The sequence below is a fragment of the Microcaecilia unicolor genome, chromosome 3 (assembly GCF_901765095.1).
Source record: "Microcaecilia unicolor chromosome 3, aMicUni1.1, whole genome shotgun sequence".
NCBI lineage: Eukaryota > Metazoa > Chordata > Amphibia > Gymnophiona > Siphonopidae > Microcaecilia > Microcaecilia unicolor.
The window spans coordinates 248,648,471-248,675,291 of record NC_044033.1 but is presented as its reverse complement, the minus strand read 5'-3'; the positions used below and the strand labels follow the sequence as shown (position 1 = coordinate 248,675,291).

The 26,821-nt window shown below is 44.6% G+C and overlaps 1 protein-coding gene across 1 annotated transcript in view; it reads right to left on the bottom strand.

The window, feature by feature from the left end:
• Nucleotides 1-26,821, bottom strand: part of LOC115464578 (vomeronasal type-2 receptor 26-like) — a 101,652-nt gene that overhangs the window by 24,772 nt on the left and 50,059 nt on the right. The window contains exon 4 of the mRNA XM_030194942.1: nt 11,595-11,721. Within this exon, the coding sequence (XP_030050802.1) occupies nt 11,595-11,721 (127 nt within the window). The remainder of the gene's footprint in view (nt 1-11,594; nt 11,722-26,821) is intronic.

Sequence of the window (26,821 nt, the reverse complement as noted above, 5' to 3'; positions counted from 1 at the left end):
TTAAAAGAAAAAGGATCCTTGTTGGTTGGGGGGGGAGAAGAGGGCGCCAGGGTGGGCAGAATAGCGTGTCGTCGGATCGCTGCCGGCCCTGGGAAGAGGCTGACTGAGGTGCCGCGCGGGGCCCCCCTAAGCGCGGGGCCCTATGCGGCCGCCTCGGCCTAAGACCAGCCCTGAAGAGGGGAGTAGCTGTAGGGAAACGCACCATATCCAATTGGCTAGCAGATTGCATTTCCTTCAGTTATGCCCAGGCTGGGCTGACTCTTGAGGGTCATGTCACGGCTCATAATGTTCGAGCCATGGCTGCGTCAGTGGCCCACTTGAAGTCAGCCACTATTGAGGAGATTTGCAAAGCTGCGACGTGGTCATCTGTCCACACATTCACATCTCATTACTGCCTACAGCAGGATACCTGACGCGACAGTCGGTTTGGGCAGTCTGTGCTGCAGAATCTGTTTGGGGTTTAGAATCCAACTCCACCCCCCTAGGCCCATTTTTGTTCTGTTCCAGGCTGCACTCTCAGTTAGTTGGATAAGTTAGGTCAATCTCAGTTATGTCCTCGCCGTTGTGAGGCCCAATTGACCAATGTTTGTTGTTTTGAGTGAGCCTGGGGGCTAGGGATACCCCATCAGTGAGAACAAGCAGCCTGCTTGTTCTCAGAGAATGCGAAAGCTACATACCTGTAGAAGGTATTCTCCGAGGACAGCAGGCTGATTGTTCTCACAATCCTGCCCACCTCCCCTTAGGAGTTGTGTCTTCCCTTTTTTTGCTTTTTACTGGACTGAGGAGTATGCTCGCGTTCGGGCGGGAAGACGGACGTGCATGCGCGATGCGCACGGGAGCGCGAGGCTAGCAAACTCTTTGTTGCTAGCGAGAATTCCGGTTCTGGGGCTGCCGTCGACGTCACCCATCAGTGAGAACAATCAGCCTGCTGTCCTCGGAGAATACCTTCTACAGGTATGTAGCTTTCGCTTTACGACTCTATAAAAATTTATACTTTCTCTAGTACATCCGTATGCTGCAGAAGCTGGCTGGCATGTTTGAAAATATAAATGAGATTAAATAAAAATGCTACCAATAATTAAGCATAGCAACGTGGTTGTAGCAGCTCATATCCGATCCGATCTGCTCCAGCTCCGTCCATCCCCCATCCCAGACTCACGCTTTCTGTGGTTCCTCTGTCTCCGTTCTCTATGGTGGTGCCATGGGTCCCTCTCTTCTGATTGCTCTCTCTGACTCTAAGAGCAGATCAGGAGGGACCCGCCACCAGAGACACCGTCCATCTGGTGTCTGTCTCCGCGCTGCGGCACAGCCAAGAGGCACAGGCCAAGCCACATTAAAAAGCTGCGGTCAGGAGGGCCGGGGGGCACAGAGACCACCAGTGGCATTGCCGGCAATGACTGGAGAGACGGTCACTCTTACACAAAAAAGGCGCGCAGGTAAGCACATGCTCGGCTGAGGCGTAATTAATTTTTGTTAAAGCTGTGCTGGTATACATTGGCAGGGAACAGGCTGCTCCAGCCAATCCCAGGGGCCTTCCTTCAGCCTGTCCCGCCCCCGAGGGCTGAAGAAAAGCCTTGGGATTGGCTGAAGCAGTCTATTCCTGCCGATGTGTAACAGCACTGCTTGACAAAAATTAATCGCGCCGCGGCCGCCAATACAGGAGGCAAGGAGGTGCAGGAGGGCAAAAACTGAGCACAGAAAGGGGGGGGGGAGAGTAGGGACAAAAGATGCCTAACCTAAGCCACATAGATAAGGGAGGAGGACACCAATGCCAGGAGAGCATCTGAGCCCAAATTTTGGGAGCCGGTTGTTAAAGTAGCTACTTTAACAACCGGCTCCCAAAATTTTTAAAAATTTAACAAACGGCTCTTGCGAGCCAGTGCGAGCCGGCTCCAGCACACCACTGGTTGCTACCTAATCTCCGCTAAGCTTCTTTGGATCCGATCCTTCTAATCAGGATTCCTTTGTGTTTATCCCACACATTTATGAATTGTATTACTGTTTTCATCTCCACCACTTCCCGTGGGAGGGCATTCCAGGTTATCTAACACACTTTCAGTAAAAAAATACTTCCCTGACTATTCCTGAGTCAGCCCCCTTTCAACCTCAATTCATGTCCTCTACCATGTTCCCGTCTCTGCAAAATGTTTGTCTGAGAATTTATACCTTTCAAATATTTGAATGTCTGTATCATATCACCCTGATTTTTCTTTTCCTCCACGGTAAACATGTTCAGGTCAGCAAATCTGTCCTTGTACATCTTGTACAGCTTGATAAAACCATATATGCATCCAGCTTCTCCTACATTAGCACTCAGCTTTGGAACGCACTGCCAAAGACCATAAAAACAACGAATGGCCTAACAATCTTCCAAAAACTACTGAAAACGGACCTATTCAAGAAGGCACACCATAACGATCCTTCCTAAATACCAGACAACTAGACTTTACATGAACTCGACAAAAACAAACTCTTTATACCTGACTGACTACCTCGGTGCTACCAATATAAGCTACGCAATACACACTACCACTTTATTTCTCATGCTGGAAATGTTCTTCTATAATTGACTATTTAACCTATGTTATAACCTATTCTATCAAGTAGGAACTTCTATGTAATACCACTCTATATTCCACTTTACCATGTATGTGCCTTAATTGCAATATCATTTGTAATCCTTCACCCGGTAATGGCGATCGCCATTACGGCATAATGTAAGCCACATTGAGCCTGCAAACTGGTGGGAAAATGTGGGATACAAATGCTACAAATAAATAAATAAACCCCATACCATTTTTGTCACTTTTCTTTGAACCACTTCAAGCCTTTTTACTCCTTTGCAAGATACGGCCTCCAAAACTGAATGCAGTACTCCAAGTGGTGCCTCACCAACGACTTGAACAGGGGCATTATAAGCGGAATCTAGGTTAATAGAACACTGGCATACATGCATGCAAATGCCAGTTTTCTGACTCATCCCTACCAGGTTGGGTTTTCATGATTTCCCCATTGGATATGAATGAGATGTTATTTGCATACAATGAAGGCAGGGCATGCAAATAGATCTCATACATATTCATTGTTAACCACGTAATCACTATTGTCAGTATATATGATTTCAACCTCCTTTATTAAACAATTACTTTAAAATAATCTTTTATACTTTGTTGACATTCTATAAAATTCTATAATCCAAACCTTGCCACATTCACTCTACATTCACTTTCTTTCATACTTAACCCTGTTGTACTCCGTTGTCTAACTATTATGCTCTTCCGCAATAACTCATATAACTTCAATTTACATCGCCATCATAAATAGACTAATGAGATTATAACACATTTGTTCATAGCAAGCTCTTTACATTATTATTCTTTTGCCTTTACATATAAGGAACTTGCATTTTCTTCAGTTACATGAATTTTGTTGTTCCGTTTGTCATTTGTCAATACATCTGACTATACATCATCATATCTCAGTTCTCTAACGTTGAAATGAACAATCAGTCCAATTCACAACTTTTCCAACGTAATCATAACTTCTTTTTCCTTACCTGTTATTCCTTTATCTTCTAGTTTTGCTCCTCGAGTCACCTCTCCTTGCTTTAATAAAGGAGGTTGAAATCATATATACTGACAATAGTGATTACGTGGTTAATATAGAAATAATTGTAATTAGATTGAAATGAGGGAACTCAGTAAGGATTTAGAATACATATTAATTGGGGAAATCTTGAAAATCCAACTGGATTGTAGCCCTAGAGGACCGAGGTAAGACAACCCTACTCTATATAATGACACCTAAATGCAATGGAATGTAGTTTGAACATCTAGGCAAATGAATTTCAGGCTTACATTTATATGCAAACTTTTAAGCTCCTAAAGTAAGATGACTTTTCAGCTGAAAACTTATGCTCCTAACTGTTAATGCAGAGTTTTTTCAGTTTTCACTTGCCAATTCTGGCAACTAGTGCAAGATTAATGCAAAACCTTAGAAAATAGCTGCCACAGTAAACAAAATATAATAAATAATTCAACTCCTATAATTTTGTAATATGTCAAAAGCAGCACGAAGCTTGTATTTATCAGTGGTAGAGCTTGTAAACAACATATAAATAATTGAGCCTGGCTGACACTACAACACATAAGTACAGAAGTAGTGCCACTCCAGGTCACAAATACCTGGCAAGATTCCAAAAAAGCAAAGATACATACCTGTAGCAGGTGTTCTCCGAGGACAGCAGGCTAATTGTTCTCACACTTGGGTCAACGTCCACGGCGGCCCCAGGAATGGCAATGTTTCATAGCAAAAATCCACAAAGTTTTGCCAGAGCCTTCTGGCGCGCGAGGCACGCACATCGCACATGCTCAGCCATCTTCCCGCCCGTCGTGCGAGTGTTCCCGCTTAGTTATGTCCAATAGCAGAAACAACAAAAGCAACAACTCCAAAGGGGAGGTGGGCGGGTTTGTGAGAACAATCAGCCTGCTGTCCTCGGAGAACACCTGCTACAGGTATGTATCTTCGCTTTCTCTGAGGACAAGCAGGCTGCTTGTTCTCACACTTGGGGTATCCCTAGCTCCCAGGCTCACTCAAAACAACAAAGAAAGGTCAATTAGTCCTCACAACAGTGAGAACATAACAAGGATTGACCTAAAAACCAGAACATCTAACTGAGAGTGCAGCCTGGAACAAAATAAAAGTGGGCCTAGGGGGGTGGTTGGATTCTAAACCCTGAACAGATTCTGCAGTACCCCAAACCGACTGTTGCGTTGGGTATCCTGCTGAAGGCAGTAGTGAGATGTGAATGTGTGGATTGATGACCACATCACAGCCCTGCAAATCTCTTCTATAGTGGCTGACTTCAAGTGAGCCACCAACGCCGCCATGGCTCTAACACTATGAGCCATGACATGACCCTCAAGAGTCAGCCCAGCTTGGGCATAAGTAAAGCAAATGCAATCTGCTAGCCAATTGGAAATGGTGCGTTTCCCGACTGTGACTCCCCTTCTGTTTGGATCAAAAGAAACAAACATTTGGGCGGACTGTCTGAAGGGGCTTGTCCGCTCCACGTAAAAGGCCAATGCTCTCTTGCAGTGCAAGGTGTGCAACTGACGTTCAGCAGGGCGGGTATGAGGACAGGGAAAGAATGTTGGCAAGACAATTGACTGGTTCAGATGGAACTCCGACACCACCTTCGGCAAGAACTTAGGGTGTATGCGGAGGACTACTCTGTTGTGATGAAACTTGAGATACGGAGCATGCACTACCAGGGCTTGACGCTCACTGACTCTACGAGCTGAAGTAACAGCCACCAAGAAAATGACCTTCCAGGTCAAGTACTTCAGATGGCAGGAATTCAGTGGCTCAAAAGAAGGCTTCATCAGCTGGGTGAGAACGACGTTGAGATCCCATGACACTGTAGGAGGTTTGACAGGGGGCTTTCACAAAAGCAAACCTCTCATGAAGTGAACAACTAATGGCTGTCCAGAGATAGGCTTACCTTCTACACGACAATGAAAAGCACTAATTGGATTAAGATGAACCCTTATGGAGTTGGTCTTGAGACCAGACTCTGACAAGTGTAGAAGATATTCAAGCAGGGTCTGTGTAGGACAAGAGTGAGGATCTCGGGCCTTGCTATCACACCAGACGGCAAACTTCCTTCATTTGAAAAAATAACACCACTTCGTGGAATCTTTCCTGGAAGCAAGCAAAACCTGGAAGACACCCTCAGAAAGGCCCAAAGAAGCGAATTCTACACTCTCAAGATCCAGGCTGTGAGAGCCAGAGACTGGAGGTTGGGATGCAGAAGCGCCCCCTTGTTCTGAGTTATGAGGGTTGGAAAACATTCCAATCTCCATGGTTCTTTGGAGGACAACTCCAGAAGAAGAGGAAACCAAATCTGACGCGGCCAGAAGGGAGCAATCAGAATCATGGTTCCACGGTTTTGCTTGAGTTTCAGCAAAGTCTTCCCCACCAGAGGTATGGGAGGATATACATACAGAAGGCCCCTCCCCCAATGAAGGAGAAAGGCATCCGACACTAGTCTGTCATGGGCCTGAAGTCTGGAACAGAACTGAGGGACCTTGTGATTGAGCTAAGTAGCAAAAAGATCCACCGAGGGGGTGCCCCACTCTTGGAAGATCTTGTGGGCAATGCCCATATTGAGCGACCACTCGTGAGGTTGCATTATCCTGCTCAACCTTTCGGCCAGACTGTTGTTTACGCCTGCCAGATACATGGCTTGAAGAAACATGTTGTGACGGCGAGCCCAAAGCCACATCTAGACGGCTTCCCGACACAGGGGGCGAGATCCAGTGCCCCCCTGCTTGTTGATGTAATACATCGCAACCTGATTGTCTGTCTGAATTAGGATAATTTGATTGGACAACCGATCTCTGAAAGCCTTTAGAGCGTTCCAGACCGCTCGCAACTCCAGGAGATTGATCTGAAGACCTTTTTCCTGGAGGGACCAAACTCCCTGAATATGAAGCCCATCGACATGAGCTCCCCACCCCAGGAGGGATGCATCCGTTGTCAGCACTTTTTGTGGCTAAGGAATTTGAAAAGGATGACCCAATACCAAATTGAGTCGAATCGTCCACCACTGAAGGGAATTGTGAAAATCGGTGGACAGCTGTTTTGCATCCTCTAGATCCCCCGCAGCTTGATACCACTGGGAAGCTAGGGTCCATTGAGCTGATCTCATGTGAAGACGCGCCATGGGAGTCACATGAACTGTGGAGGCCATATGGCCTAGAAGTCTCAACATCTGCTGAGCTGTGATCCGCTGAGACGCTCTGGCCATGGAGACTAGAGACAGAAGATTGTCTGCTCTCGCCTCGGGAAGATAGGCCCGAGCTGTCTGTGAGTCCAGCAGAGCTCCTATAAATTGCAGTTGCTGAACAGGGAAAAGATGGGAGTTGGGGTAATTTATAACAAACCCGAGTAGCTCCAACAGTTGAATAGTCATCTGCATGGACTGTAGAGCCCCTGCCTCTGAGGTGTTCTTCACCAGCCAGGCATTTTTTGAAGACCCTTGGCGCAGACGCCAGACCAAAGGGCAGCACACAATACTGGAAGTGCTGCGCTCCCAGATGGAATTGAAGCTACTTCCTGTGAGCTGGAAGTATCGGGATGTGTGTATAAGCATCCTTTAAGTCCAGAGAGCATAGCCAATCGTTTTCCTGAATCATAGGAAGAAGGGTGCCCAGGGAAACCATCCTGAACTTTTCTTGGACTAGGAATTTGTTCAGGGCCCTTAGATCTAGGATGGGACGCATCCCCCCTGTTTTCTTTTGCACAAGGAAGTACCTGGAATAGAATCCCAGCCCTTCTTGCCCTGGTGGAACGGGCTTGAGGGCAGAGAGTTCCTCTGCAAGTACCTGCCTTGCTGGAAGCTGAAAGACTGAGCTCCCGGTGGGCAATTTGGAGGCTTGGATATTAAATTGAGAGAGTATCCGAACTGGACTATTTGAAGAACCCACCGGTCAGAGGTTATTTATTTATTTATTTGTTGCATTTGTACCCCACATTTTCCCACCTATTTGCAGGCTCAATGTGGCTTACATAGTATCATCAGAAACGTTTGCCCAGTCGGTTGGTAACAGATACAAGGTTGTATAATGCTCGTATGAGGTATAAGTGGAGGGTCGGAAGGGATGGAGGTTGTGTGTTGTTCAGTATGAGAGGCCACCTTTGGTGAAAAAATTTTAACCTCCCTCCGACTGGGAAGTCGCCTGGCACGGACACTTTTATTGTGGCTATACTCAGCTGGAGACAGTCAAAAGCACGTCTCTTGCTTTTGGTGGGGAGCTGCAGGGGCCTGCCTTGGCACACGCTGTTGAAGAGAACGAGCGCGCTGGGGATGAGCCTGAGAAGGTTGTCAAGAAGGAGTATTGTACCTACGCATTATAGGCATAGGGAGCATTCTTCCTTCCCCGGAAAAATCGTCTACCAGATGAGGTAGAAGCAGAAGGCACCCGGCGGGAGAGATTGTACATAGCAGTTTCCCGCTGCGTGATTTGATCAACCACTTTCTCACCAAAAATGTTATCCCCCCAGCAAGGGACATCCACAATCCGCTGCTGGACTCGATTGTCCAGGTCAGAGGCACGCAGCCATGTGAGTTTGCGCATCACTATATCTTGGGCAGCGATTCTGGATGCAACATCAAAAGTATCGTAAGCACCCCTGGATAGGAATTTACGACACACCTTCTGCTGCCTGACCACCTCCTGAAAAGGCTTGGCCTGCTCCGGAGTGAGCTTATCAACCAAGTCCGCCAGTTGCTTCACCGTGTTCCTCAATTGAATGCTTGTGTAGAGCTGGTAAGATTGAATTTTGGCTGCTAGCATAGAGGCCTCATACGCCTTCCTCCCAAAAGAGTCCAGGGTTCTAGATTCTTTTCCTGGGGGTGCCGAGGCAAAGTCTCTAGAACTCCTGGCTCTCTTGAGAGTGGAATCCACAACCATAGAGTCGTGAGGTAACTGCGACTTCATCAACTCAGGTTCTCTGTGAATCTGATATTGGGACTCAGCTTACTTGGGAATGTAGGGATTACTTAACGGTTTCATCCAGTTCCGGTTAAGTGTCTCTTTGAGCACATTATGCAAAGGAACTATGGATGACTCCTTAGGTGGCAAAGGATAGTCCAGGAACTCGAGCATTTCAGTCCTGGGCTCATCCTCAGATACCACTGGGAAGGGAATGGCCACAGACATTTCCCGGACAAAATGAAGAGAAAGAAAGACACTCCAGCATTCTACTCCTTCACCAGAATCATAAGGAAGACCACAAGACTCCTCAGAAGAGAAATACCTGGGATCCTCCCCTTCATCCCATGAGGCATCCTCATCAGTGTCAGACAAGAGTTCTTTAACTGCAGTCCTAGACCGGGCACATCTCGACACTGAGGAACCATGTCCTTGATGGCGATGTTGAGAGGTTGACTCCCACGCCGGCGGCGATGAAGCTCCCTCCATCGATGTCGACGGAGAATCGACTTGGGTGGCAGCCGACGCCGATGTCGCAGGCGGTACCGGCAACGAGGACCTCACCACGGGCATAGAGCCAGCTGCCACTTCCACCGATAATGCGGAAGGCGCAAGCACCTCCGGCACCGGAGCAGAATGACGCAGCAACCCCTCCAAAAGACCTAGAAGAATGGCTCGGATGCACTCATCTATAGTCGCCGTAGAGCAAGGCTGCGGGGTCGGTGTAGGAATCGGCGTCAGAATCTGTGGAGGTCGAGGAGGCGGTACTGGGTTGTCCATAGATTGACGCACCGACACCTGTTGAATGGAGAGTGAGCGTTCCTGCAGGCGTCGGCGCTTCACGGGTGTCGAATCCTTCGACGCCCCGGAGCTCTCAGTACCATGATTGGAAAGAGACCGATGACGATGCTTCTTTGCCTTCACTCGATGCGCGTCATCGGCACTCCTCGGTACCAATGAGGAGGACGTGGAATCCACACGCCTCCTCGGGTTCGGGTCCGAATCTGGTCGGTCCGGTGGGGCCTGTACAGCAGGAGACTTAAAGAAAGGTGGAGACCCACTTGACTCCTCACTGCTCCCAGCGTGTGGTGATCTCTGGACAGCCATTACCTGCGCTCCTGAAGTCGATGCCATCCCCGGTGCCGATATCGATGATGCCTACCTTGGTACCGATGTCGACGTCAATGCCGAGGAACCGGTCAAGTTCTGAAAAGTTGGTCTCGAAGAGCTTGTCTCGACGCTTGTGTCCACTTTTTCAGGCAACTTACATGCGTCTGGGCGATGGTCATGCCCAAGGCACTGAAGACACCACGCGTGGGGATCGGTACCTGAGATCGACCGGTTGCACCGAGTACACTTCTTCAAGCCGCTGGGAGTCCTCGATGACATAGATGGAAAAATAGCAGCGGCAAAATCAAAATCCGCGATTGTGGCTTGAAAAAGCACACAAAAAGGAGAAAACGCATACGCACGGCCTAAGAGGGCTGCGACGGATGCGAACGAAAACTTACCAGGGTAAAAACCAAGAAGATAAGGGAAAGTTTTTTTTTTTTAAGGGAACAGGGTAAACCTAAAGAAAAGAAGAAAAAAACAAAGTAAAACTTTGTAAAACGGCGAAGGCTCTTTCCGACGGCCGAGAAGAGAGCGGACAAAAACAACCGCTCTCTACCACGGAAAAACAGAAACTAAGTGGGAACACTTGCATGATGGGTGGGAAGACAGCTGCGCATGCGCGATACACGCGCCAGAATGCTCTGGCAAAACTTTGTGGATTTTTGCTATGAAAAATTGCCGTTCCTGGGGCCACTGTGGATGTCAACCCAAGTGTGAGAACAAGCAGCCTGCTTGTCCTCGGAGAAAGTTCAGTACATTTTATGCTTCTTATCCCAGAAATAAGCAGTGGATTTTCCCCAAGTCAAATTAATAATGGTTATAGTAACATAGTAAATGACGGCAGATAAAGACCTGTACGGTCCATCCAGTCTGCCGAACAAGATAAACTCATTTCACATGGTATGTGATACTTTATATGTATACCCGAGTTTGATTTGTCCTTGCCTTTCTCAGGACACAGACCGTAGAAGTCTGCCCAGCACTGTTCTTGTTCTAAGTTCTGAAGCTAACGTCGAAGCCCCTTAAATTTTACACTCCAGCCCTCTCTATCTATTCAGTCACGATCAAGGCGTAGACAGTAGAAGTCTGCCCAGCTCCCATTTTGTTTCCAATTACCGGCATCGCTACCCAATCTCCGCTAAGATTCCATGGAACCATTCCTTCTAGACAGGATTGCTTTGTGTTTATCCCACGCATGTTTGAATTCCATTACCATTTTCATCACCACCACCTCCCATAGGAAGCCGTCCAAACCTTTTTGAAACCCTGCTAAGCTAACCACCTTTACCACAAAGGGGTCCATGTGTATTTAAAATAGCATCTGTTGGCCCTTCTAAACTATGTATCGTTTTGGTGTTGGAGGAATCTACCATCTAGTGAGGCTTTTTTTTAGGATAGAGACCATAAATGCTTACGTTTTTCTTTGTTTCTCCAAAGAAATATAATGCCAGCAAACTGTGGATTAGTCATGGTTCCTACAGAAGGTCCATGAAGTCATAGTTCCTACAGAAGGTCCCTCAAGCCCAGCATCCTGTTTCCAGCAGTGGCCAATCCAGGTCAAAAGTACCTGGCAATATCACAAGTACCTGGCAAGATCCCAAAATTGTACAATACATTTAATGCTGCTTATCCTAGAAATAAGCAGTGGATTTTCTCCAAGTCCATTTTAATAATGATCCATGGACTTTTTCTTTAGGTAGCCATCTAAACCCTTTTTAAACCCTGCTAAACTAGCTGCTTTTTACTACATTCTCTGGCAACAAATTCCACAGTTTACTTACACGTTGATAACCCCCCCTCCCACCCTCCACAAGACATAGGTGTTCTGGGATTGTGGTGAGCATTTAGTAGTGAAAAGATATGGAAAATGGGAACAGCATTTCCTATGTCATTTAATGCTCTCTCCTGCCTAACTTCCCAGAGATGAACCATCACAAATAATCTACAGCCACAAGCAGCCCAATGTTCCATGATATCACCTACCGATTTGGTTGGAGACCTCTCTCTCTGGACACGGAATACAGTCATAGCAGCAGACAGGCTGTCCTTCCCTGGTTACTTTCCTGTAACCAGGATGGCAACTGGAGCTACATCCAGACTGTGGAGGTGTCTGAGGATTGAGAAAACAAGCTACATAAATTTATTTGAGACTTAGTTGTTATTTTTTTAATGACCACTAAATCTTGTTCATACACAGTGAATGGAATAAAAGGGAACCTGCGCATTTTACCTCATAACATAAGTTACTGTGCACCTATTTAAGTCAAATTTTTAGCCAATGTGCCAAAATGTTACAGTTAGCCCGCGGTAATTTGCATACACTGTCATGTGTGCTGTTAGTGCAGATGGACTTAGGGCTAGATTTCTGTAAATAATTTGCTTGTTCCCACCAACTATTCTGATCTCATACTCCCCCAGACTGCTCTTTACACAGTCCAGGAATTAACAAACTCCATAATCAGAAGGACTCGCTGGGATATAAGAAGATAGTTTATTACAATCTCACCAACAGTAGTACAGGCAAATCAGGCATCCATCTCTGGATCACACAGCAGGTGCAATCTGATCCCTCTCTTCTGCTGTCTAGAGCCTTCTAGCGCGCGGTACCCTTCAGACTGATTTTTTATAGCATTTTGGCCCCATTTATTCCAATGGACCCCAGGTTTTTCACCAGAGCTCTTTGGCCATTATTAGTTGATCATAATGACTTCACATGTTCCCAAACCTTCCTCTAGCCCCCCCTCCTTTGGATGTTCTCACCCGGGGTGCAGCTGACCCAGTACTATCTCTACATAACCACAACAATCTTGCTCATGACGTCTTGTAGGTGTCAGTCTCCTCATTGTTTACAGAGTAGATTTCCCCCACCCTCTGTCAGCTCTCAATTACCTCATTTCAGCACTTGCCACAGTGAAATGTAACTGTGTCAAAGGTGATCTCTGATTTTAAGAGGCCTAGATCTTTAGCCTGAGCCATTGGCCTGCATTTTACTGAGAGCAAGGGCTAGCATATTTCTACATTCCCCTCTTGCCGGGCCCCCTCAGGGGGGCCTGCACACATGACTACAAGTGTGTGGGGCCGTCCTTTCCAGAGGGCTCTTAGAGTTCTGTGGGGGGGATGTATAGGTTTGAGGTGACAGGGGTGCTCTGACATAGTGAGGGACAAGGCCATAGCAAGAGTCAGTATGTGGATACATAATTATATGCTGGATGAAATGCAGCATTGGGTTTCCCTTTTTATCATAACCAACCCAAGGGGCCTAACTATCCTACAACTACCCCTCTGGGACGGAGTGAGACTTGGAAACATGAGAAGTCAATTAAGTCTGTGTGTCATACAATGGAATCAATAAGGTTGAGTGTATGATTGCAATTAATTAATATATCATGATTACAAAACCAATCATTAATCAAATTTTGATTGTATGAATATGGCTAAAACTGGTGTTAATAGGGAACAAATATTTCATTTTAGCATTTAAAAAGGGTTAATATTGGCGAAATAATAAATAACTACTGCAAACTCAAGAGCATTATAATTATGAGTGTTGCACTGTTTAACCTGCAGTAGTGTAATAGATCTAGATCGTATATGAAGGCATGTTGAGTTATAGTGTTTTTGGAAAATACATAGGAACATAATCTTCTTCTTCCTTTGTACAGAAAATAAAGCAAATCAATACATTTCTCTCTTGATGATTAAGACATCATCAACAGTAGAAAACAGTCTGCTTAGTTACTATTTGAGGTCCAGTGATGAAAGGTACAACAGTTTAAAAATGGAAAGAAAAACAATCTAAACCTGTCTATATAAATTGGCAGAATGTAACAAACTAAAAAGAAACTTATAATAGTTCAATTAAACAGCATAAGCAGAATAAATATCTTCCTTAACAAAAGAGGTATACTTGCGTTACATGCAATAAAAGGAAAATAAACAGCAGTAGTCCTACACAAAATTTATGGTGGAAATGTAGTTTGTCTTGTACTGAGAGTAGTAACAAGGAGGCTTAAGACATAGGGAGTAATGCACCAGACAACAGTATCAACACCTGATATAGCAGCTAATTTTGTTGACTAAGGCAGAAAGGTCTTGTAATGCCTTTTTAACAGAATCATCAGTGTCAGTATTATTGGGAATGTAAGTACATCAATGATTTCTGGCTTTAAATTGATCGAGTACCCCTCTTGACACTCCTATAGCATCTATAGTGACAATAGAGGTACACCACCTGTCAATCCGTACGCGGAAAAAAGTTTATAAATTTCAATATATCTATTTCCAATTTTAAGGATGAAAAACTAAGGATGCCATCCACTTTGATCAAAGTTATAAGTGACATACCAAAAATATACAGGTTCTCTGGTGGAGGGTCTGATTATTGGATGTGTACTCTGTTCAATTTGAATTTGTCCACATCCCTGGAAAATTTCAAAGTTATCATACACGGACCTATTAGATACAGTAGTCCATGTATCAAATAAAGGGTAACACAAGATATCAAATCTAGTTAAAGGGTCCCAGTTAGGATCATCATCCATTCCAGGATCCCAATTTAGGGGGTGAGTGGGACAGGCACCGTTCAGGGGCTCATTAGAGTGAGCACCAGCCATTTGATAGCTAGGCAGGTGTAATGCAAGAAGTATGAAATGTCAAGTCAAAAGAAAATAATAAAACAAAACAAATGATGATTCGTATTGTCAGGAATAATAGAATTAAATAGAATTAAAAAGGCAAGTAATGATTAGATATAGGGTTTCAATTAAAACAGGGTAAGTCTACTGTTGGGGTACCTAGGGTGGATTCTTGTGATTATTACTATCCTGCTTATAATCGAACGAGAAAAACGCCCAAGTTCCGACCTAAATCGGGAGATGGGCGTTTTTCTCACAAAAACAAATAAAGCGGTATAATCGAAAGCCGAACTTTGGACGCTTTCAACTGCACTCCGTCGCAGATGCGGACAAAGTTGACGGGGGCGTGTCGGAGGCGTGGTGAAGGCGGAACTGGGGCGTGGTTATCACCCGAACAGAGATGGGCGCCTTTCGCCGATAATGGATACGTTTGTAGCTAGAATTTAGGGCACTTTTCCTGGACCCTGTTTTTTCACGAATAAGGCCCCAAAAAGTGCCCTAAATGACCAGATGACCCCCAGAGGGAGTCGGGGATGACCTCCCCTGACTCCCCCAGTGGTCACTAACCCCCTCCCACCACAAAAAAATGATGTTTCACAACTTTTTACTTTCACCCTCAAATGTCATACCCTCCTCCCAAGCAGCAGTATGCAGGTCCCTGGAGCAGTTGTTAGGGGGTGCAGTGGACGTCAGGCAGGTGGACCCAGGCCCATCCCCCCCCCCTACCTGTTACAATTGTGCTGCTTAATGCTTAGTCGTCCAACCCCCCCAAACCCACTGTACCCACATGTAGGTGCCCCCCTTCACCTCTTAGGGCTATAGTAATGGTGTAGACTTGTGGGCAGTGGGTTTTGAGGGGGATTTGGGGGGCTCAACACCCAAGGGAAGGGTGCTATGCACCTGGGAGCTCTTTGACCTTTTTTTTTGTTTTTGTAAAAGTGCCCCCTAGGGTGCCCGGTTGGTGTCCTGGCATGTGAGGGGGACCAGTGCACTATGAATCCTGGCCCCTCCCACGAACAAATGCCTTGGAGTTATTCGTTTTTGAGCTGGGCGATTTCATTTTCCATTATCGGTGAAAAGCAAAAACGCCCAGCTCACACCTTGGCGAATAAAACATGGGCGTCTATTTTTTTTTGGAACATACGGTTCACTCCGCCCCTTCACGGACCCGTTCTCGGAGATAAACGCCCATGGAGATAGGCGTTTCTGTTCGATTATGCCCCTCCATGTAACATTAATGAGTATACTGAAGAAACCTTGAATCTTTTCAAATGTATAATAGATCAGTCCTAGAACCAAAATTAAGAGTGATATAAGCACAACAAGTCCCAACACAGTTTTTGGTGTACAGAGTACAGTGTCTTCTTGTGGGTAGTTGGACTTGCGTCACCCGGTTCCACTGGAAAGATGGCAAGTGCAGCGGTGGGCTCGCTTTGATGGGCAATGTTCCGTTCAGGTAAGGTGATTTCTTCCTGTAAGGTAATAACTGTAGTTATCAGATGCTCGGTCATGGGAGTGAGAAATTTTGGATAATGTTCTTTTAGTCCATCAACTTGAAGTGGTGGCGGAGGCTGCAGAACCAGTGGTAACTACTGAGCTGGTGGGGGTGGCTTGAATGGGGACTGAATCAGGAGCCTTGTAGATGCGGATGTCTTTTAGGTGGACCCAGGAAGTGTGTTCTCATAACTTGACTAATTTGGAAGGGTCCTACGTAAATAGGGGTGTAGTACTTCCGGTGAACCAAATCTCCAACTTTGAGAGATTTTGGATGACCAGTGACAGGGGCAGGGCTATCATTACCCTCCCCTCTTCTGACTAAGATTGCCTGTGAAATCGAAGACAGAAAAGTAATGATATTTGGTAACATATCCTAATATACAGAATATTGGTCAGGCAAGTGGTTATCAGAATTGGCTGTAAGAAGGCGCATATTAAGGCCTGTACAGATCTAAAAAGGAGACAGCTTAAAGAGCGAATAAGGCAAGTGGCAGAGCAGTGAGCCAATTTTTAATTCAATTTACCATAAGTTGTATTAATTTAGGTTTTCTTTAAAGTCCATAGTAGTGCTCAACCAGGCCATTGCTAGTAGGTGGTGTGAAATACTCAGTGCAGGTATAAAAGAATTGAGGAACCCATTAAAAATACCAAATATGGGAATAATCTCTCTGATGCAAGGATAAGCTTCTATTCATTTTTTGTTTTAAATTTGATTAGAAAGCATCCACGCAGACAAGCAGGTACCTGTTTACCTTTGACAGGTATCTGCATATCTGTAAAATCAGTATCGGCCTGGCCCTTGCACAATGGGCAAGTGACCAGTAGGTATGCAGCAGACAATATACTGATCTGGAATGACATCAGACAGAAACTTTCTTTTGTGGTATTCAAATATGTTACCAGTAATTCTTATATACTGTCTGAGAAACAGAAAAGCAAAGGAAGTCAATCCTGGTCTCCCAACATTATGAATCTAAAAATTTATAGAATTAGGGAAATACAGTATTGGGTAAATTCTAAGGGATACCCCCTCTTGTAAAATAACTAATCCAGGAAGGGTATTTATTTATATGGAATAGACCGATATGTAAATAAGTAGTTTGTTTAGAGACTCCAACTATTGTGTGTTCAAAGAAATGTGAGCTGTTTGAGAGCATATAAAGAGAAATAGAAACACAAAAAAGAAGATATAGGTATGAAAGAACAAAACAGTGCTTGTAAACAGAAGAAAGCATTGTAATTCAAAAAGAATGTAGGTGGCACATTATTTATAGAATAGAAGGCCTCACATCATGCTTCAAAAGGAGGCAAATATCAGAATAAATAGAGCACAGAGGATACCAGATACATTACGCTATTCAAACTTTTCAACAAAACCTCTGTACCTTCAGCACATTCTCTCACCATCTCGACTTGCGAAATTCTTTCTAAATTTTCTGTTATGTGAGTTTCTAACAATATGCACTTATAACAATGCATCCATAGTGCACATAAACAGCTAAACCATTGTACAAACATCTCTGAAACCTGTCATATGGAAATATCAATCCCTGTATATCCTTTACAATTATCCCAACATGAATGGGATTCTCACATCCATTAGCCTTCCTCCACAACTTAAACAAAACTATACTGGATATCTGTATCATTGTAGTCTCCTCTAGTAGCTAAAAAGAAGGAGAAAGACAGTTTTCAAAGTCAGAAAAAAATAAAATATAAAGTTGAATAACAAGCTTTGAATCCAGCAACTTAGATGCTGCATTCAGGTGAAGTGGGTAGTGGAGTGAGTGTAGTAGTAAAGAGAGTATGTACTGAGTAACTGATCATGAGGGTGTGTCCAGACACTATGAGGATTGAGAAAGCAGCCTGTTCATTTCCATTGCATAAGTTCTGCTTGTATAACTGAAGACTGCAAAGTAGAAGCAAAATCTGGTGAAGGAGGGGTAAGGTAGGATGGGTCAGCAGGCATAGGAGCCAACTTTTCAAAATTATTGGGGGTGCTAAGTCCAATGGAAATGACTCCTCCCTGGACACATACAAGGAATTTTCTCAATATTGGGGGTGCTCAAGCACCCACAGCAACCACAGAGTCGGCTCCAATGTCAGCAGGGGGTGGGTGTGTCAGGAGGAGGGAAGAAGGGAAGGGGGAGGGAGGAGGAGGGGTTGAAGGGGGATCGGGGGGGGGGTTGAGGAAAGGGGGGTAGGAGGAGGAGAGTAAGGGGGGTGGAAGGAATAGTCAGCTGTAAAAAAAAAGTTGAAATAAACAAGACTGGTCATAAATCTTTACACACACAGTGACGTCGGAGAGCAAATGGAAGGGAAAGAATTGCCTTTAAGTTCTCCAGTAGCAGAAAATAAAAAAGACATTTGGACAGAAAGCAGTGCATGGTAAGCATTTTATTAACCAGACCGTTGTGTTTTTTAAAAAACAACAAACCAGACAGTCTACACAATAAATCAGACACTTTTTCAAAGTAAATAATTTAATGTGACAAGATGTTAAACTGCTCACAAATCTGTTTTAAGTAAAAAGTAGGAAAGATACGTAGGAAGGGGGAAAAATAGAGTCAGGTTTATATCGAGCTGCAGTAGAAAGCAAATCCATAGATTTTTCCTAATAGCTCAGCAAAATCATTACTGTGCCTTGCTAACGGAGTTTGCTTATTTTTAAAGGGTTAAAGGAATCAGCACTGTGCTACAGAGAATAATGTTAAAGAAGACAGAAAGTGAGAGATAAGGAGTCTTTTGTAAATCCGTTAGAGACGGGATAAAAAGCATTAATCATTTCGAAAGCAAACATTGAGGCATATTTTCAAAGCACTTAGCCTTCCAAAGTTCCATAGAAACCTATGGAACTTTGGAAGGCTAAGTGCTTTGAAAATATGCCTAATAGTGTTATAGACAAGTAAAAGAACGACATCACAGTTTAATTAAAAGTTGCATTTCAAAACAAACAGTAATAAATGTGGTGACAACGAATAGAAAGTTATAAGTTATAGCATGCTATCAGAATTAAACATGAGAAAAAAGAAAGCAGAGACTTAGCTACTTGAATTCTAGGCAACCAGCCAGGTCTGTAGAAACAGAGATATAGCTCGCTGTTATGATAAATTAGAGCAAGGACACAAGACCAATCCTGTTCATTTTAAAAAGAATAACTTGCACAATTTAATTGCAAATGTAGCTAAAAACAAATCTATTACAGTGGATTCAGGAGTTGAAGAGCCTGATGAACTTGGACCATTTTATTCCTACGTCATGAGACCAGGGTATGTTAGTATAAGATGTTTAAAAAAAATAACATACATGGTTAAGACAATAATACAAGACAGTTTAGGACATAACCACTATTTAGAATTAAGTCAGAAGAGTCTACTAAAAGTTAAATAGCACAAGAAATAAGAATTAACTAAATATACTCAGGATAACTTCTAATGGGTCCAAATAGTCTGCTTAGGTACGGGCCATGCCTAGTTATTGAGAATGGCGTTGGTTCGGGTTCCAGAAGGGGAACGATTGCTGGACAGGGGGATTATTACGCAGGGCATGCTTATGAAAGTACTGCGGGTTTTTGTGGCATGTGGCGGCAATATGACCTAGGCGATGACAAGGGAAACACTTTATATGTGCGTGCTGATGTGGGCTAGCAACTTCTGGTTGCTGCAAGACATTGGGAGCCTGGTCTATTTTGTCAACGGCAGTCATAGTGTCAATTTGTGGCTGACCTGGATAAGCATTGCCTGAAGGGATAGAGAGTGACAAGGGGTTTACTAATTTAGTGGGCTGTTTAAGGGTTACAGACTTTGGCACTGAAGGGTGAGTCTGCAGCAGGGAGCCTGGTCCAGAGATAGAAGGGAGAGCAGTAGTAGGGACATTTGGCAGGGGTACAGGTTGATGGATTACAGGGGTAGCAGGTCCTGAAACTTCTGTAGATCTGTCAAGAGTGATGGGATGTGAAGGAGGAGTAGGGAGGGGATTTGTGAGGTTCAGGAGGTGTAGTGGCAAAGATGTATAACCCACGACAATGCTACAGGTTAAAGGTTCGTTGGAGAACCCCGACTCATATAGAGACGGAGCCCCCTCACATGGAGATGGAGCTGTAGGTGCGGCTTCATCCACAGAAGGATGTGCCGGGTTTTGGGAAGTGTGCAGAGATTTGGAATTACCTTCTTCTGCCCCAATAAGGATAAATTTATCTAGCGCATTAAGGTGTTTATCAAAAGGGAAGAACTTTAGAACAGTCTCTAGGGTCATGGCCATGATCAGAAAAGTAGATGGCACAAAGGGTGGTACAAATGGTGTGGTGGAATTATGTGCTTAACTTTATTGCAGTGTGAAAGGGATTTAATAGACTAACTATCACTAAAGGAAAATGCAACAAGGCTGGCACTATGGCTAAATCTTCATTAAAAATTAATCCAAAAAATTAGAGTGAATTATATACTTACCTGTCTTCAGAACTTCCCAGTGTGCAGGGATACTTCACAAAAGGGAAGGAGACCTATGAATACGTCTAAGTAAAAAGAAAGGGTTGCCTATGGCAATGTCATAAAGGTACAATTTTAGCTGAACCAGACAAAAATAAAAAACTTCAATATGTGCACAGACAAAACAAAAAATTCAATATGTAAGAGTCAAGGTACTTAGTCAGTGCATATTTTCTAGTGAAAAAGGTGCCGGTACTCAAATGCCAGGCCACCCTTCAGGGGGTGGGGTGATCACTAAGGGACCCACCCCACAATAGCCAGGCCCCCTGCAACCAGTCACAGAATCTATGACAAGGCAGAATTGGTGTGTAGAGCTTGAGCTCTTTTATTAAAACTTGGAGACCATGGGTCAATTTTAGCAGACAATGGAAAAGGTGCCGGTACTCAGTACCCCCAAGTACCCCCTCAAAAAAAGCCCTGTACTTAGCAGACCCTGCGGTCCAAACCTGAGTTATTAATTAATGCGTCCATTAACTATAACTTCTCGCAGCAGGAGCCATTACAGGACACTAAAGACGCTGTCGCTAAAGAATACCGTTGATCAGTTACGGTTTGGTCAACCTCTTGACCACAAAAAACCCTTGATCCACCTTGGACCGGAACAACCCTCTGTCAACCCTAGACCGGAAAACCCTCGGTGAATCTTTACACCGGAAAAACCCTCGGTCAATCTTTAGACCAGAAAAACCCTCGGTGAATCTTTACACCGGAAAAAGAACACACAGTGTGATCACTTCAAAACCTCAAAAAAATGTAATTGCCAGCTAAAATTATAGTACCTGAATGAGGGCAAACCCAAAAACCACTTGTTGGTATTCACAAAGGGGCATAGGGTCGCAACAATTCTCTGTAAAAAAGAGAGACCCTAAGAGAAACCCACAGCTTTGTACAAGGACAGTAAGTAACTGGAATGTAAGCCGAATTTTTACAGGTCTGTCAGGACAGAGCCGAAAGCACACAAAAAATGATTTTTAAACTCAGTATGACAATTCTGCTTCTGTAATCTCTGTGAATGGAGCATGCAGGGTAAATTGTATAAACAATTTTACTCTGGCAATTGTCCCAGAAGAAACCTTGAGTTAAATTAGGAAAGGAAAGAAAAGAGATATACTGCCAGGATCTGAAAAGGTTAGAAAAAAACTACTATGGAGCAAAGATTTTAAAACAAGCAAAGTTAAGACTAGCAAGAGATGTTCCAGTATTTTGTAGAGTTATTTCTAGTTAGATTAGATTGCCTGCTGTTCATGGAACTGAAACAGTCAGAACGAAGAAAAAGAAGGAAAAAAAAGAAAGCAAATAGATATAGATAGATACAGATTAAATCCCAGCATGCATCAGCAAAGGTGGGCTGCTTAAGGCACACGTTCGGGGTTACCAAAAATGTAAATAATTTGCGTGTTCCCACCAACTATTCTGATCTCATACTCCCCTAGACTGCTCTTTACACAGTCCAGGAATTTACAAACTCCATAATCAGAAGGACTCGCTGGGGTATAATAAGATAGTTTATTACAATCTCACAGATAATAATACAGGCAAATCAGGCATCCATCTCTGGATCGCACAGCAGGTGCAATCTGATCCCTCTCTTCTGCCGTCTAGAGCTTTCTAGCATGCGGTACCCTTCAGACTGTTTTTTATAGCATTTTGGCCCCATTGATTCCAATGGACCCCAGTTTTTTCACCAGAGCTCTTTGGCCCTTATCAGTTGATCAGAATGACTTCACATGTTCCCAAACCTTCCTCTAGCCCCCCCCCCCCTTTGGATGTTCTCACCCGGGGTGCAGCTGACCCAGTACTATCTCTACATAACCACAACAATCTTGCTCATGACGTCTTGTAGGTGCCAGTCTCCTCATTGTTTACAGAGAAGATTTCCCCCATCCTCTGTCAGCTCTCAATTACCTCATTTCAGCACTTGCCACAGTGAAATGTAACTGTGTCAAAGGTGATCTCTGATTTAAGAAGCCTAGATCTTTAGCCTGAGCCATTGGCCTGCATTTTACTGAGAGCAAGGGCTAGCATATTTCTACATTTCATAGTAACATAGTAAATGATGGCAGATAAAGACCCGAACAGTCCATCCAGTCTGCCCAACAAGATAAACTCACTTTACATAATATGCGATACTTTATACCTGAGTTTGATTTGTCCTTGCCTTTCTCAGGGCATAGACCATAGAAGTCTGCCCAGCACTGTTCTTGTACTCAGTTCTGAAACTAATGTCGAATCCCATTAAAATTTACACTCCAGGATGTCACATGACGCCATGAAAAGGAGCGGCTGTTGAAAACTCCGCTCCTGCCAGCTTACCCACTAAACCCTCCAAATCGGCTGCATTAACCTCACCATGAGCTGTTTCCTTTCCAACAACATCATCGGACATCGCGGGGCAGCATTAGAGCTGATTATTTCCAGCGAAATAATTCCGGCGAAAGGCGTGCGCAGGGAGAAGGAGAAGACGAGAGCTGGCGACGAGAAAATGGCGGCCCCGGCGAGCCCGACGGCAAGCACCTTAAGCTCAGCATGGGTAGCGGAAGTTGCAGCCGAGGTGATGAGCGCCATGGAGCTGTTGCTGGATAGAAGGCTGGGGCCCATCGATAATAAATTAACGTTGGTTCAGGAGAATCTGGGGCAGCTCAATAAAGATTTGGCAGACTTTCAGCAGCGCCACGGAGCTCTAGAGGACAGAGTGCAAAAGATGGAGGATGAAGCAACAAGGCTCAAAACTCTGGTGGAAGGATATGAGCAGAAGTTAGAAGATCTTGAAAATAGATCCCGGAGGAACATCCTAAGGTTTGTGGGGTTACCAGAGGAGTTGGACAATGCCAATCTAAGAGTGTTCAAGGAGAAGTGGTTGTCAGAGCAATTACAACTCCCAGCGGCCTTGGGTGTCCTCTGGGTGGAACGAGCACACCGAGTGGGCCCCAGGCACCCTGAGACAGCACGTTCGCGAGTGGTGATCTGCCGTAAACTGAATTTTGTGCATAAGGAGGCCATATTACAGGCTTTAAGAAGAGATCAGGAGCTGCGCTATGAAAACAAAAAAAAATGTGTGTTTTCAAGACTACTCAGCAGCAGTAGCATTGCAGAGAAGGAAGTTTTCACCTATATGCACTAAACTCTTTGACATGAAAATCAGATTTGCATTGCAATACCTGTCTAAATTAAGAGTGACGTACCAGGCGGAGACGAGGATCTATAATACAGTGGAACAAGCACAGGCCTTTTTGAACACGTTGGAGCCCAGATGATTGAGTGGAGCTATGATGATTGAGGATTGATCTGAGGAAGATGGGACAGCTGACCTGAACGTCTTAACAAAGGTGGATTATAATTTGGCTGATTAAGTAGAATAGCATATAATTTGATTGACTCCCTGTGACTATTCAGCAGTCAGAGGGCCACACAATGGAAGGGAGAGAACAGCAGTTTGAGTGACTAACTTATGAACACCTAGTGTGGCTGGCATAAAATGTGCAGGTGCTGACCATTGTGGGATTTGGGATAGGCAACCAAGCCGCAAATGTTATAAGACAAAGAGGAATCCTGGTCGACCTCAGTGTTTTGGAGTTGGGAAGAGCTGACTGGTTAAGTTGGAGCGGCATAGTTGTATGAGCCTTCTGATTCCTGATGGATGCGGGCAAGGAGACCACTACATAATCCAGACATGGAGACTCCTTAGCACCTGTGGACAAAATGATGTTTTTGTTTGTTTGTTTGGTTCTGGTTTTGGTAAGGTATGACTGTGACATATGAGATGATGGTGTTAATCTGTTGGGGATAATTGGGGGAGGGAGCTGGCTGTTGAATTCTGTTTACAAGAGGGGTTGGGGATAAGGGGCGTTAAATGTGATGGTCTCATATAGAGACATGGGGAGACCTAGGGGGAGGATAGGGATAGTAGAGTGGGATAGGGATAGCAGGGGAGAGGGTGGGGGGGGGGGTTGGGGTAGGGGGGGTAGGAACCTGGGGACTAATGTTGATCAGACTTGAAAAGGAAGGAATGATGTTCACTTGGGAGGAAGGAGGGGGGGCGGTGGCTGGGGCGCCCCTCTTCTCTGTATGATTGGTATAAATCTGATGAGAGGATATCATTTGTGAATTGGGATCCCTGAAAGTAGTTACCTGGAATGTAGGAGGCATCACCTCCCCCATTAAAAGATCCAAGATCCTGCAACATCTGCAGAGGCATAAAGTAGACATTGCCCTCCTTCAAGAAACCCATTTATCCGCCTCTGAACATGCTAAGCTGCGAACCTGGTGGGTGGGGGAGTGTGTGTCTGCAGCAGCTCAGGGTAAAAAAGGGGGGGTTGCCATCCTGTTTAGGAAGGGAGTAGCAGACAAGCTGGATTTTCATTTTGCTGACCCGGGAGGGAGAATATTGCTATGTGAGGCTATGATAAAATGGCAAAAAATCTTGTTGGGGGTATTGGAGATAAGATTTCTCTAATCTAGATTCACGATCCAAGATGGCGACGGTTCGAACAGCTTAAGCGGACACACTCAGAGTTTGCAGCAGCTGACTCTTGTGAGAGCGTCTTACCTATCTATCGATGGGGAAGAGGAGAGTCAAAGTCCGGGAGGCTCCCCATGTCCCGGGCGGAACGCCCCAGCTACTCCAGACGACGCTGGTGCAATTCCGAGTTTTCTCCGCTCCTGAGTTGGCGTCTACTCCTTCAGCCGAAGCTGGCGCGTTGACGCTAGACGGCAGTGGAGACGGGGCTTCCCTGAGCCCCGTCGAGCGTGCGGCACCTCCACAACCCGGAAGAGAAGCTCTAAGTGCGAGCCCTGTCGCTGCAATCCTAGGAGGAATACAAGGCGAACAGGGAGGGAGCCAGCACGAGAGGACATCTGGAGCCGATAAGCAGGAGGGACCGGGACTACCATCTACTCACGTTGTTTCCAAAACAGTGAGTATCCTGGAGCAAGCCTCCAAGGCCCCTCTCCCGGAGTTTCTAGTGGGAATGGTAGTGAAACCTGCCGTAGTGACTTTGGAATCACTATGGGACTTAACCTCTACGACCCAATCTGCACTACAAGCTTTAGTTTTGAAAAATATGGAGACAATTAAAGCACTTTCGGAGACTGCGTTAAATCAAATACAAACTTGTGAACTCCAGGCTTCGGAGGTTAAGAAATTGTCAGAAAAAACTGAAAAACTTGCACTGGTGGAACAAACTTTAATTAAGGACAAAAACTTCACCTTAAGACGCTTGGAGTATTTGGAGAATTATTCTAAGAGATTGACTTTACGTTTCATAAATTTTCCTAGATCCCCTTTAATACTTCCAATCCAGATGGTTAAAAAATATTTAATAGAAACTCTGGGAATGCCTGAGAATTCATTGCCACCTATAACCCGTGCTTATTATATACAAGTGGATGGGAATATCCCAGAAAATTTACAGAGGCAAGATGCAATGAATCTCACGGCATTCCTCGAGTCTTCTCTTGAGGTTATAACCCAAAGGACCACTTTACTGGTCACATTTGCGTTGGAAATAGATAGAGACGCTGTGCTCAAACTTTCTTTGAGACACTTGGATTCGCTGTTTTTGGGTTCAAAAGTTAGAGTATTTCCTGACTTATCCAGGGAAACTCAGAGGAGATGTAAGCTGTTCTTGTTGTTACGCCCTAGGGTAATAGCAATTGGGGCAGACTTTCTTCTCAGATTCCCATGTATATGTAGAATAAAATTTCAACTTAAACAATATCAATTTTTTGAACCAAAACAGCTGGAGGACTTTATAATAAGCAGAGAAGAGGTCAGAGTACAGGTTTAGTCTCATATGCAACACTGTATGGCAGATTAGAGTAACCCACTTAGGAATTAAGCTGGTTTTTTTTTTTCCCTTTTGTGAAACTGCTTAAGATTTAAGTATAGATATTTCCTTTTTCTTGGATCAATTACCTAAATTTGTGGGCGATAGTTGAATACCCTTGAGGTCGATTATATTTGTATATTGAATGATGATTTTTCTTTTGGTGTATTTTCACTCATAGTATATATTATGAATGTTAAAATTAATAAATAAAGAATTAAAAAAAAAAAAAATCTTGTTGGGGAATGTGTATGCCCCGAATCATTATGACCGAAAATTCTATAGGGTGCGCACATCAAAATTGTTGACGGGACAGTCTCTGTCCATTATAGTAGGTGGGGATTTTAACATGGTAATGGACCCTGGGATGGACAGCACAGGGCCTCGAAGACATGATCTTAGACAGGAGGATTGAGGGCTGCCTAATCTCTGCCGACAGGTGGGGCTGGTGGATGTCTGGCGGACTCTTCATCTGCAGGAGCAAGATTACACACATCTCTCTCAAGCGCATGGCACGCAAGCCCGTATTGATTATATGTTAATCTCTGAGCAGTTGTTTGGGTCAGCGGAAAGCTCCGCTCTAGGAGCTTATGTGATCTCTGATCATGCCTGGGTGGAGATGAGCTGGGTACCGACAGAGGTGAGGAGAATGGAGGGAAGATGGGTGTTCCCCGTGGAGCTTTATCGGGATCAGACATTTAAGGCCTCCCTTCATAACAGCTGGAGAGATTACAAGGTACATAATGAAGCACACGTTGGAGATCCGG